General features: G+C 46.6%; 1 protein-coding gene across 19 annotated transcripts in view; it reads right to left on the reverse strand.

Moving 5' to 3' along the window:
- HSPG2 (heparan sulfate proteoglycan 2) overlaps positions 1-14,077 on the reverse strand; it is a 936,289-nt gene that overhangs the window by 210,715 nt on the left and 711,497 nt on the right. For all 19 annotated transcript variants that reach the window (XM_086921606.1, XM_086921602.1, XM_086921600.1 and 16 more), the window contains 4 exons: positions 7,767-7,896; positions 5,820-5,971; positions 4,161-4,290; positions 3,637-3,788 (listed from right to left, as the gene is read on the reverse strand). In XM_086921606.1, coding sequence (XP_086777732.1) covers positions 3,637-3,788; positions 4,161-4,290; positions 5,820-5,971; positions 7,767-7,896 — 564 coding nt within the window. The remainder of the gene's footprint in view (positions 1-3,636; positions 3,789-4,160; positions 4,291-5,819; positions 5,972-7,766; positions 7,897-14,077) is intronic.

A 14,077-nucleotide genomic window follows, 5' to 3' on the forward strand; every position in this document is an offset into this window, starting at 1 on the left:
CCCACCGTGAACCGCAGATAGCGCCAGTGGGCTGGCAGGACGGGGATGTGGAAATAAGCGTCCTGCAAGTCCAACGCTACCATCCAGTCTCCTGGGTCCAGGACAGCTAAGACCTGAGCCAGTGTCAGCATTTTGAACTTCTCCTTCCGGATGAAGCCGTTGACGTCCCGTAGATCCAAGATAGGGCGTAGGCCCCATTTGCCCTTCTTGGGTACCAGAAAGTAGTGGGAGTAGCAACAACACCCTACTTCTGGCCCAGGAACGCGCTCGATGGCCCCCTTGGCCAAGAGGGCCGTAACTTCCTCCTGCAGAAGCCGCAAATGATCCCCCGACACGCGGTGGAATTGCGGTGGCATGGCTGGAGGGATTGTCTCGAAGGGGAGGGAGTAACCCCTTCGGACGATTTGCAGCACCCACCTGTCCGATGCGACAGTGCGCCAGTGGAAGTGGTGATGGCGAACCCTGCCCCCACTGGCGTCACATAGGCCTGAAAGCACAGACTAGGAGGGTTTTGAGGCGGATGCTGCAGGGGTAGGTGTGGACTGGCCTCGCCGTTGTCCCTGACCGCCTCCACAGCGGTTTCCACGCCCGCCACCGTGCTGGTAAGTAGTCGGAGGTTCGTGGCTGGCAGCACGTGTGGGGGAGCCCCTTCCTTAGCCACGAAAGGAGCGAAAGGCACCCGATTGCTGGAGCGGGCCAAGAGGCCCAAGGACTTGGCCGTAGCCCTAGAGTCCTTAAAGCGCTCAAGCGCATGGTCTGCCTTTTCGCCAAACAGGCGACGGCCATCAAACGGCATGTCCATGAGGGTATTCTGGACATCGGCCGAAAAGTTGGCGGACCTCAACCAGGCGTGGCGACGAATTGCCAGCGTCGTTGCCATCGCTCTGCCCAGTGAGATGGAATAGCGTGCTGCATCTCGACCCTCCACAAGGGCTTGGGCGAGTTTAGCCTTGACCTCCACCGGGCATTGTGGCAGCACATCCGCGACTGTGTCCCACAGAGTGGGTTTAATGGTCCAAGAGGCATGCAGTGTTGGAAGAACGCAGTCCCAAACTGAGGGAGGAGAATACCTTCTTGCCGTATTGCTCATACCTCTTGGATTCCCGATCGGGTGGAGCCGACAGGAATGCGTTCTGGGAGTTGGAGGCCTGGATGACAAGGCTCTCGGGGATGGGATGGGTGGACAGCAAACAAGGGTCCCCCGGGGCCGGTCGGTGGCATCTGGCCACGTTCCTATCTACAGGTGCACCTATAGCGGGCCTGGACCAAGTGCCCAAAAGAACCTGGAAAGAATCTAAGATCAGCAGCAAGCTACCTATTGCATGTTCCCCGAACAAGAACGGCCACATGGGGAGACAGACGTTTCCTGGTAGCGACCCCCATACTGTGGAACACACTCCCCTTGCATATTAAAACAGCACCAACACTCATTGCCTTTCGTAAGGCCCTGAAGACTTGGTTATTCAATCAATAAGTTTGTGCCCTGAATTTTGTGTATCCTAGAGCGTCTCAATGCGCCTAGACACCCTAGGGTATTAGTTGCGCATTAAAAATCCCATAAATAAATAAATAAATAAATAAATAAACGTCAGTCAAGGCCTCATTAAATGGCAGCAGAGGCTCGGCCGAGCTTGACTGCGGTTTATGGACCTCAGTGAGGAGGTTAGTCCTCACGGCCGGGACGGGGAGCTCAAGGCCCAAGGCCTTGGCCGCCCGTGTCAACACCACACTGAAGGTTGCCCCCTCCTCCGTAGCCACGGTAGGGGGTGAGACAAAACCAGTGTCTGGCGAAGTGTCCGGACCACTGGCATCCCCAAGTTCACCTGCCCAGTCCTCTTATCAGAGGGTCCTCAGACCCCTCATCACCCATGTCCTGAAATTCAGGGTTGTCAAAAGATGGGGCCGGTTCATTGAAGTTAAACTCTCCAAGTGGCGTCGAAAGCGGAGCCCAGCGGCGCCGTTCCGATGCCGGAACCGGATCGAGGGAGGCATCGGGGAAGGCGGATACAGAAGCGCAGGGCCCGAAGGCGTCTGGGCTGAAGCACCCGCCGGCGTCGGGGCCGAAGCACCCGACCCACTAGGGCCACCAGACGGGTCCGCTGGGCCCGAAGGCACCGCGGAGCCCATCTGAGGAGAGAGGACCTCATGGCCACGAGGAAGCGGTCGACCTCCTCCAGCGTCGCTTGCTGACCAGGGACCGGAGGGTATGGGGCAGGTCGCGACGCCAGCTACTCCGTCGGAGCCGCGTGGGCGGTGTCACCCGAACACCCGGCCGCGTCGCGCGAGCGTCAGGGGTAGTCGGAAGAGCGATGACGTCTCTTCGACTTCTTGTGCTTACCGGACGACTTCGAGCCTGAAGAATGATGTCGACTCCTGGAGCTATGATGGCTCCGCGACCGGTCCCTCGACCTCCGTCCGAACCGGGAGCTCTCGCGGCACGGGGCCACTGCCGGAGCTCAAGCCGCTTGCGGGACCGCTCCCACGAAGCTTTTGAAGTCAGGGCTCGGCAGTCGGGACAGGTCTTGTCGTCGTGGTAGACGCCGAGACATTGAAGACACTGGCGGTGAGGGTCGGTGACCGACATCAGTCGGTCGCAGTCCACACAAGGCTTGAATCCTGGCATCCCTACCGGCACCGTTCGGAGTCGAAGACTCGAAAAGGATCAAAAGGGATCACAAAAAAGTTTAGTCAAACAGTGACTACGGTACCACTTTTTCTGGATCTGCGCTGCTGGTGCGGAAAAAAGAAGAACTGACGTCAGCGCGCGGAGGCGGCGTCTAAGTACTCCGACGACATCACAGCGCCCACGACGTCAGACGCGGAGCCGCAGACGACGCGTACCGATGCGCAAGGGTACTGCTACGCAAACATTTCCGGATCCAGTCTGACGCCTGGGAATATTCTAAGGTAAGGAATCTAATACTAACCTGTTTCTTTCAGATTGATTTTGTTAAATAAGAGGGTTGTAGTTTACAAACCCATTGAACAGTGCATGGTACCAGCAGGTCTTCCTGCTGATTGTTACGCATTCATATCCAGGCATCTGAATGGACAGCGGAAGCAGTACCATAGCACAGGTGTTATTAGTTAAAGACAAATATTTCTGAGTAATTGAAAATTGGTGTGCACCTTTACCCACCTTTTATTTATCACTGCTTGTGAGCAGCCACCAACCAGAGGCCCCCTATCCCCCATTGGATAACATTGGGCCTCAGCACTCTGCACCCAGCCGCCCTAGTGCCGCTGAGGGTGTTCTGAGAGTGCATCCTTGACTCTGTTGGTATGCCGTGATGGATGGTTCTTATAGGAGTCTCTGCTCGATCACTTACAGGTAGAATCTCATAGGGCTCATCTAACAGAGGGCAGGAGCATTGCTATTAGAAGGTTATGAATAAAGTCTGCAGTTAGAATTATCCTTCAGAAAACCCTACTATATATCAATTTCATCACCTTTACAGCAGACTCTTTCATTAAAGTAGGCAGTTACAAAATGTGTCATTGATTAAAATTTTACACTTGTAGCCTTAACAGCAGCATGATTGGTATAACAATTTGTAGCAGCTACTATGTATTTAGCAGTTGCAAACAACCACCCCAACCACCACTGCGTTATTGCATCACTTCAAAATGGCATACCTGGTGGTTGGAAGCAAGGGCACCCCCCGCCCTGTGCCATGTTATTGTCGGTGTGGACTGCCCAGTAACAATGCAATTCAGTTCCACAGTTTGACCCTCCACTATGGTTTCTGAAGAAGACTCAATCCTCACGCCAGGAACAAAGCTAGATTCTAGAAAAGCACAAAGAAGGAAAGTTATAATTAATTTATTGGCTAATTTTTTCATCACTTGTACATCTAGTGACGCTAGGGGTTGAAGGGGCTTTAAGGGTTTGTTACACTGCATGCTCGTCAAGTATTTTAAAGAAAAAATATGGAAATAAAGTAAAACTAAATTAATAAAAACATTTTTGGGAGAGGTAAAGAGCAGTTTCCAAAATGCTTCTAGGGAGTAAATGTGAACGTCTACTGTCTGTACACGACAAACTTGTCCCTTAAGGGACACAACGCAAAGCAATAAGTTAAAGCATATTCATAAATGGAACTAAATTGACCCCAAATGAAAGAAATGTATACACTAATCTAATGTGACCCAAAACTCACCTTGGTTAGGACTAGTGATGGAGACAATAACTGAGGCCTGCTGGGTGCCTAAGCTGCTGACTGCACGACAGATGTACTCGCCAGAGTCTGCTGGGGAAGCCTGGAGGATTCTGAGACGAGAACCCAAGACCTGTAGAAGAACAAGTTTGAAACGGGGGTTAGGGAATGAGCTAGAAAAAAGAGTGAGACCCAAGACTTCTAATGTTCTCTCAAAGCTAAGTCAATCACATGGATTCAACATTAAATCATTTAATTGCCTTTATTTGGGACTTTGGAAAACCAAATGATCCCACAAATTTCTCTACATTTCCTTTTAATACTGGGGTCACAAATAAACATCCTAGTCACCATTTCTAGCACACAACTAGAAAAGGGTAACAGTACATCCCATGGAACTCTAACGAATGGAGTAGAAACTTCACTTGCTGTGAACATTTTACATTGGGAGTAGGTGAATGTTTCAAGGCTGCACCTGCACCCCAGATCTCCTGATTAAAGGGGACTACAAATAGCTAAAAATGTTATCAATTAAATTGCACTTATTTGCCCTTCCTTCATTTTGCAAATTGTTTTTGACATTTGGGGTAAAAGTAATATCACACAGGAAGGTCAGGCTTTAAATCTATTGCTGCTTCAAATATGCAAAGTAAAATGAGGCATTTTCATTTTTAGGTTGCTCCTCTCCAGGCCAGTATGTTTGCAAGGAAGTAAGCTCCACGTGGACCTGAACATAGATAATATCATGAATAGAAGGCAGTCCTTTGGAAAGGAGCAATTAAAATAGGATTCAATTTTACCACACAATATTCTGGTATCAGAGTACAACATTTAAACCGATTACAAAGTTGAGTTAGTAGCACAACTGCTTGACAGTGTAAGCAGACCAGCAGCTGGGGAGATTTCCGGGGAGAAAGGTAGGATTCTCACATAGCCTTCTAGGAAGACGAAAAGGAGTAGGTATGAGGTTGGGGACCTCCTGAGGGAGAGTTTTACAAACAGATGCCTTGAGTAATAGACTAGCTCGAAGAAGATTCAATCTCTAAATAGAGATTCAATGATTTAGCCATCTTGATGCTGCACAAGCAAATGTTCCATTTAAGCTAGTTCACCTCCTGGCATGACCAGGAGACTGTTAGAAACCACACCTCTCTGGACAATGGTATCTGTTCTTCTGGCTAGGACCCTTGAAAGCCTTAAATATTGGTAACATTCAACAGCTGTTTTTGGGTTATTCACAGGACAGATTTGCTGAGGCCCAGTGGGAGGGAAAAGGCTATCAGAGTATTTTTAGAGTAGAATCAGTTTGGGGACTATGGGCGGAGAGGAATCCAAAAGAGAGGCGGCCCTTTCATTGGAACAATAACATGCTCAAATGGAAAACACTAAATGAAACTATGTGTGTGGATACACATTCAATTACAATTCAGTTTCACTATTTAGGTTGTATGATTTATGAAACCGCTACAAGAATGTGCTGAGAGACTACAAAGTGACCAACAACCTGGAAAGAGATCCACACCATCACCAGTGCCACATACAATTCTGTTAATTGCAAAGTGCTTTAAATATTAGTAATGTTGTGGTATCAAAACGGGTTCATAGTGTCATAGGGTTTCAACAATAAGCACTCAGAAATCCAGCAATTAACACTTTACTTACCTGATGATTGAGCGAAAGAGGGTGACCTGCTCTATGCCAAGTGACGGCTGGCCGAAGTTGACCCGAAACAATGCAATTCAACTCCACAGTTTGCCCTTCAACAACAGACTCATGAGAGGACTCGATCCGAAGAGGTGGAATGATGCCAGTATCTGGAAGAGCAGTGAGAAGGTCTGAGTAGCACATTCTCTTCCTATATTCTAGCAGGGGCTTTAGCAGTCTGAACTTGTTCTCCTTACATGTCCAACCCCTTCCCCAATCAGCATATACTATTTTGAGTCATTTCCATTCTCTGACGTTTTCTTTCCACCAGATCACACCTGGTGTTAATGATGCTAAACCTTATTAGAATCAAACGCTTCAAAGAGCCCCACATTGTCCTCATGAATCTGAATTAATTCTTCAATTTAGAGACTTATAATCTAATGTGGAGCTTATTCGTTCCTGAATGCATATACAAAGTTAGAATAAGACGCATCAACTTCTTTATGTATGTCAATGTATGCTAATGGCTTTACACCTCTGCTACCTTAAAGAAAGCTATCTAATCTCAAACACACACAATTTCACACTTCAGTAGTGCCTCAATGATTTAACATCATTTGTCACATAGGTGTCAATGTAGTCTCTCTTACTATATTAGCTTATTTACTTCCTTTGTATACAAAGGACTCGCCAATCAAACAGAGCTTGCTAGACTTAACAGATTGTCTATTTTACATTTCACTAAAGGGACTGCCACTGGAGGTTTTTTACAAAGTATTTCGTCTGCAGTACTTGTTGATGATTATCAAAATTCCTTACCATTTGGGAGAATTGTTTGGCAGGCTTTGTGAAAGGGATTGTAGTTTTAAGTTTAGTTTCCGGGGGCAAGTTGCAGAGCAAACAAAAAATGCAAACACAGTCGGCGCACACAGTGGCACTTTATCTAGTCAGTCTAAACCGAAACTACAAAGATCGAAAAAGATCGAGTCTGACCTACCCTGCCACCATTCTAAGTAAGGTGGTTACAATGGATAGCTGTTTGAAAAAACATGCACTGCAGAGACAAAACTTTCAATGGCAAGTGACCTCCACAGCCGGCTCCACGCACTAAGACAAACACACTTATGTCAAACACAAATTACAGGCCTCATGTACCATCATAATCCCATATCTTCCAACATCATACATCCCAGTGAATGCAAGACAATATATACTTTTTTGACTGTATTATAGGCAAATTAGTAGATCTCATTATAGGACGGTGACTTGAAGCTGGCAGAACATGGGTAGGTTAACTGGATATATGACTAACATTGCCTACGAGTCCTGCCTGAATAGCTCTTGGTTTTATTAAATGTGAGTAATAAGCATTGTGATCATAAAAGCGTTTTTGCTCTCTTTAGAGGTTTTAAATAGAAGGTATTATTACTACCCATATTAATTCTAACTAATTTACCAACCACTGAAGTATAGAGGCTGAGTGGGTCTTGCCTGGAATCAAACTTGTAACCCGCAGCTCACAAACATACATCCACATATATACTGTTGTCAGTGGTGAGTATTTGGCTCAGTGGGCCATCTTAGATACTCATTTCCATCACATCGCTTATACCACATGCTTTAATGTGAGTTAGCTTCCTCATACAAGTGAAGATGCTTGGAAACACAATCCCACTTACTAACATCTAAACAGGATACACTACAAGCAAACAGCTACAACATGGCTTTGGGATTTCAATGATTTACATGGACTATTATTGCCATACATATGAAAGACATTATTTTCATATGTATCACCCCAAAACTTGCAATCAAACCTATTCTACAGAAAATGCGGCTGCAGCATTGGAAATCCTACTTTCCTCCACTCCACTGATTTCATACACTTTGCCACATTCCAACATCACATAGAATACCCTTGACACCCTCCTATCAAAAGACAAATGCAGAAATTTGACTCACTTTGGGAGGATCCTGTGATGGAGAGATTGATGGTGGCCTCATGGATAATGGAGCCACTGCTTGTGCGACAGATGTAAATGCCAGAGTCAGCAGGGGTGGCCTGGAGAATGCGAAGGTGGGAGCCCGAGACCTGAAGAGGAATAAAGGACAAGTGGACTAGAAATTAACCCGTAACAAATACTATTTAGGCAACTGAGGTAGAAGGAGAGAGTACATCCTTTAAATAAAAATTGTACTTATGATGGAGCATGAAAACTATTGTCCCTGAAAATACACTCCAACAATCCCTGCATTAGACAAGGCATCAGCCACCCTTTCAGCTATAATTAGAAACTGCCTTTTATCTGCTTCTGTGGTCAGGAGCCCTTGTTGTAAGGTTGCAAGATAACGAACATCAAACAATCAACACCCTCAGCACTGGCAGATACCTACGTCTGAGTGCCAAGGAGCGAAGTTATAAAGTTCCTCAGAGCCAACAACTGCTGCAACCGATATTTAGTAAGAGATGATGGTTCTTCCAGCTAGCAGGAGAGATGCTCAGTTTAAACTTTATTATGAGGACACCAAGCTTCCCATGCAAAAATAGCAGTAACAAAGTGTTATTGGCATAGAAGAAAACAATGGAATTCAGGATACTGGATGAGGCAAACAAAAAGCAGAACACAGATGTTAAAATGGATTGGTAAAAGTGTTGAACCCACAGTTTATAGAGCAAGGCTGTGATATAAATGGAGCCAAAAACACTTCCTGGGTTCATCCCAATATGGAAGACCACATCCTGCTTGGTGAGAAACCATTAAGCCACACTCTTGACAGCACTTTGCAAAATGGAATATTCAATATAACAAAAGGATCACAAGCTCTAGCTTTATTCGGACTATGGCTTCAGCTCTTATATGTGATCATCCATTAACATGACCAGAAGTCAAGTTAACCTATTTCTATTGGTAGGAAAAATCAAGAGACTTAAAGAACAAGAGTGTGTATTTCAGAGATTAAGAAAAAGCCTATGGGCCAGGGATCCACAGAAAGGAATATGTTACTTGCCCTCTAAGTATCTGTTCGCAGGGTGTAGTGCTGTAGATTCACGCATTCCTGCAGAGTGTTGGGTCTGAACATTACAAGGGGTTTCTTTGAAGAAACTTTGTGTAACGAGAAATAGAGCGACTTCTCTCTTACTTTACATTGCACATCAACTTCACTCCTATATCGTTTTCTGTACAGGAGGGTAAAGGTGAGAGTGGAGTGTATCTGTAAATTTACAAGTTCCCTGTGCATTGTAGCTAGCGAAAGAGAAAACATATGCTATCACTGCCCAGATGTGGGGAAGTGGGAAGGTGCATGGACCCTGGTGCACTTCAACAAAAAAAGCACAAATACCAAGCAAAAAGTGGGATTGACCATGTCAAAAACAGGAACTTTCCTACAGGGGAATGAGCATCTCTAACCGTGTTGAGTATGATGGTTGACTGACCCTGGTTGGTGCTACTAGAATGAGGGTCATTATATCTTGCCTCATGTCTTACTCACTCCACATGTGGCCACCCTACCCACATTTGGGTTGAGTGGAAGAGGATGAAAATCCTATGCAAATAACCCTGACCATCTCACCTGTCGAGCACTAACAATAGTCCATGGGTGTGGGTACCTGGGGGCAAAGCTTGGACATTAAACTTTTATAATGAGTGCAGACTAGGTTGATAGCTGGACCCCCACCTGTTAAAGTAGTGCTGTAGAACTAGAGTATGAAGCTCCTCCTTGCGGACTTGCAGATGTGTCCTTCTTAGCCATTCCACAAAGTCATTGTCTACTCTCGATAGGTGTTCCACTGGAGCTGTATGTTGTGAGAAATAACCCAGTCTGTTGTACAAGGGTAGGCAGCAGAAGAGAACACGTGCCCACCTGCTTTTGTATGTTGTACGCTGCAGTCATCTTGTTGAACTTTATAGGGACTACCCAGATAACTGTATAAAAGGCTTTGAGAGCCAAGGAAAGATAGGTGTTGTGTCTGCTCTACTGGAGACAAGTCCATGTACCCAGCAGAGTTATGTCACCAAGATATGAACCCCATTCTATAAGTGATATGTTAGAAGTAATGTTCGCCTGTAGAAGGAAGTCCAAGAAAGGCCTGCCTCATAGGTTGTTAGTGTTCCACCAATACAGAGTGCTGGCTTTTATCACGATTCAATCATCAAGCAAATCCTCCACTTGTGCCCACTAGTCCAGCGCTGCTGGAGTCGGTGCATGCATAATCCGACATGTGGGACAATTGGTTTACATGATGGCATCCTTCCAAACATTTACATTACAGTTCTTAATGACAATGGGGGAATAGACTGAATAAGAAGCAGCTTCTTTTGGAGGATTGTGTGAAAAAGTGGAGTATTAGTTAGGGGGAGTGTGAGCACTCACTATTCTGTATTGGGTCCAGTTAGGTTACTTGACTTTAAACATTAGGTCAATAGACAACAAAAATCTCCTCAGGGGAACTGGAGATATGATTGTAGAAGATTTCGAGTTTACTAGAGTCACAAAATGCAAAGCATCAACTGTGGGTATCCAAGTATCAACTTTTGCAATCTTCAGGGGCAGAAAGTACACTCTGACACCGGCCAAGGGTCCAGGACCATTTGGGCACCACTTGATGAACTAGGACTCAATCTCCCCTAAGCCATCAGCAGGGTACAAGGCAAATGCGGTTGGAACTGGTCAGCTGAGCTTTTCTTTGCTGCAGGCTTCTTGAATCTTTTGTGTTCCTGGAGCTTAAGAAGAGGCTAGCCATCTAGCCCGTGGATTTCACTCTTCTGTCCTGGGCTCAAGTGGGAGCTTCTTCTTCTAAGTTACAGCCCTATGGTTCCACAGATGTAGCCCTCCTGTTTTTTACAGTTCCAACACTGTTTTGAGGAAGGTAGTTAGGGGTGCAACTTTTATGCCCAGTACTAGTTTGAGGGTGGAGGTGAATACCTAACCAATAAGATTACACAGTGCTCTGCTCCACCAAAATCCAATATGACAATCATCTTTCCCTGGGGTCAGATATAGGGGCACGTCTCTAAGTTATGTGCACTATAATAAGCAACTTCCCCTGCAAAACCAGTCCTAGGACATGCCCCCCACTTACATTGGTGCCACTCAGGCTATTTAGGAAGTGGCAGGACTAAGTGTGAGTTACATTTGCCTGTGACAGGGGCTGCCCCTTTGAAGCTTGTACAGTAGGTGGCCACATCACCCCAGGCTATCCTGTAAGGAGGATGTCAAACCTACTCAAACCAAGGCCCTTTTGTTCCCTTTTCTGAGAAAAATTCACACCTCCAAGGAGGCTGCTAGGTGACAGTTGGGGATTATCTCAGAAAGGGCTACTAGAGGCTTAGTGAAAGAAATTCACACTTTCTATACACATAGATCTGGGTTTAGAGATCTTACAAGAAATAATAAATCAGAACAATTTCACTCAGCCATGAACAAGCCTTGGCAAAGTCAACAAATTGGTGGGGGGGGGGGGTCTGGTGGTGCTCACTCATGACGGGGCCCTGCAATGGGTAACTGCAGTACAGAGGTCCTCCCACATTGAGTGTAAGAGGCCCTTAGGAACTTTTTCAAAGAAACCTTAAGTGTCAATGAGGTCAGTTAGAAGTAATTGGGGTGACCAACTTAGTCAGGGGCACCAGCAAGGCCCTCAAGAACAGTTATGTTCACAGGAGAAGCGGTCCTTCAACAGTTCCAGGAACTTTAAGTGTTGCAGTGAATTCCTTTGTAGTGGTCCTGATGCAAGGGATGAAGGATGCTGAAGATGCTCTAAGGACACTATGGATGCAATGCAGTCGATAGGGGGTCTTCCTGCAAGGATTCCTAGGTCCACGAAGATGGTGAGGGGGTCCTGGCTATAGGGTTGATGTCCCACGATGTCCTCACCAATCTGTCCAAATTCGAGTCGCTATAGGACTACCATCACCAGTTGTCATGGCCACATGCCAATTCTTCTAGAGTTGATAACTCAACTTTTGAGGGTCTAAGAAACTCTCCAACAGCACTTCAGAGATCAGCAAACTCGGGTCCAACTCTGTGAATCAGGTCTTGGTCCTTGGTGCTGCATGGTGGTGGTAGCAGCTTGAAGACTTTGGGCTACCAACTTGCTCCCAGACGGCTTTTTCAGCTTGTGTGTCTGTGGTGTGAACAGGAGGCCACTCGACTCCCCCTTGGAGTGATCTTGGCTAGACTGGGCTCTGGAGATAGCTTCTTCCTGAGTAGTTCTGCTCTTTCCTAGCCACCAGGTGCAGGCCTTGTCAGTGCAGCCTCCCTTTGCTGGTTCCTCGGTGCAGGAGAGCAGTCCTCCTTCGGTCCTTCTTCCAAGTTGGTCGAGATCAGAGGTCTGGGTGCCAGTAGTACCCCCATTATCCACAGGATGCGGTCAATAATCAATGGGCTACCAGGTTCTCTCCCACCTGGTGACCACTTCCTGTGGAGTGTGGCATCGGTCTATCCCAGGATGAACCATTCTGCCCACTACCAAGGTGGCAGGACTCCTTTCTTGGTGTTCAGACCTCCATGGCCAAACCCCGAGGTGTGGCTACCTCAGGGCTAAAAGTCCCTTTGGAAACAGAGTTGGCAACTGGTTTCCCCTCTCTGCTTCACGTGCCAGCCGGTCTACCTCAACAATGGGGAAGCCCACTTTCCTGGTGTTATGCATCTGCCCTTCAAAGGCGGCTTCACCTTTGAAGACTCCTTTTGGGGCTAAGACCCAAGTGGCTTCCTGCAGGAGGGTGGTGACACCTCCCTTCCCTGCAATTTCTCATTGTTCTCCTAACATAGCAGGCTCCACGTGTGCCCGGGGAGGGCACAGTAGTTTTAAAGGCAGTAAAGTAGCAGCTTTGCTGAAGCTGCAAACTGCAACAATTTGCATTAATTTCAGCTTGAGATACAAGTCTGGCTTAATGTAATGAGTTATTTGATACCTTGGAGTGCCAACTTTGGTCACACTGTTTAGGAGTTAGTACAGTTGAGGGGGTCAGTGTGTAAACTGTAGTCGCCAATTGGGCAGCCAGGCCTTTCCACAGTAAAAACTGTCATTAGGCTTTGTCCGGCCTGTCTCATATGTCACACTCTACCTTTAAGGCTCGGTACGCCTGCCAGAACGGTGCCTTACACACGTCGATGGGAAAGGGTTGCCATTGCTTTCAATGGCAAAGTTGGGCTACCAGTGCACGACTGCTGTACCAGTCTGCAGTGGCGGACGGTGGGGGGTGGGGGAGTGTACACTTGTTATACTTGGGGGGCCTCCAGGGTAGCAGGTAAGTTAGCCATTTCCAACTGAGTACTGCCAATTTGACAAACACTTTTGGGTCATGGCACGGCCACTGAGGTTTGGTTAGCAGGCCTCAACGCACTCTGAGTCGAAAAACCCGCAGACTCAGTCAAAAAGCTAATGGGTAACCATACAAAAAGAGGCATTTCCTTACACACCCTAAGTGGGATTAGTATGCCCAGATGCGTGTCCTGTGCACACTAACTGCAACCAAGACATTCTCAGCGGATGAGTCCTAATCAGGGTGAAACCAGTCTTAGGTTTCTTGTGTTCTGGGTCAGGGAGGACCTGGCCTGGTAGTTCGGGCTTGACTTCCCACTGGAGCAGTGTCAGGACTGATTTGCATTGGCTGGGTCAGAACAGAGATGGCATGGTATGCAAAATAAACTGGGCTGCAGCCCAGAGTAATTAACAGGGGTTAAGAATTCAAGCATTCCGTACATCACTTTTCATAAACTTTCTGTAAGTGCCATTTTCCAAATAGAAATTTAAAATCTGACTACCATCACATTGCGTTTTAAATGCTAGTTAAAACGTGAATCATGGGTCTAGCTAGCTCCAAACCGAAGTTATACATTATCATGTGTTATAACCCAGCGCTTTTCTATAGGAGAACCAGCCTGGCCACAGTGCAAAACAACTTTGGAGATGTTTCACTGCCAGGACATGTAATGCTTACGAACACAAGTCCAACTATTTAAATATCATGGGCAGGTAGGGCCTACCTTAGAGGTGACTTATAGGTATTACAAATGGTGGTTTAAACCTGGCAAAGGGTTCATTTCACTAGATCGAAATGAAAGATTTAAAACTGAGATGCTAGGCTGTGGTGGAAGGCCTAGTCATGCTTTCACTTTGTCACTGTAGTGGTGGCACGATCAGTGCTGGATAAGTGATATTTAAAATGAAGGCCTGAGTACAAAAAGTACCATATACTCGGGGTGTCTTTGGGGATAGTAGACTCGACTGACTTCAATATTGGTTGGTTGAATCCTCGCCTGTAATTCTG

Source organism: Lissotriton vulgaris, chromosome 5, assembly GCF_964263255.1.
Source record: "Lissotriton vulgaris chromosome 5, aLisVul1.2, whole genome shotgun sequence".
NCBI classification, from domain to species: domain Eukaryota; kingdom Metazoa; phylum Chordata; class Amphibia; order Caudata; family Salamandridae; genus Lissotriton; species Lissotriton vulgaris.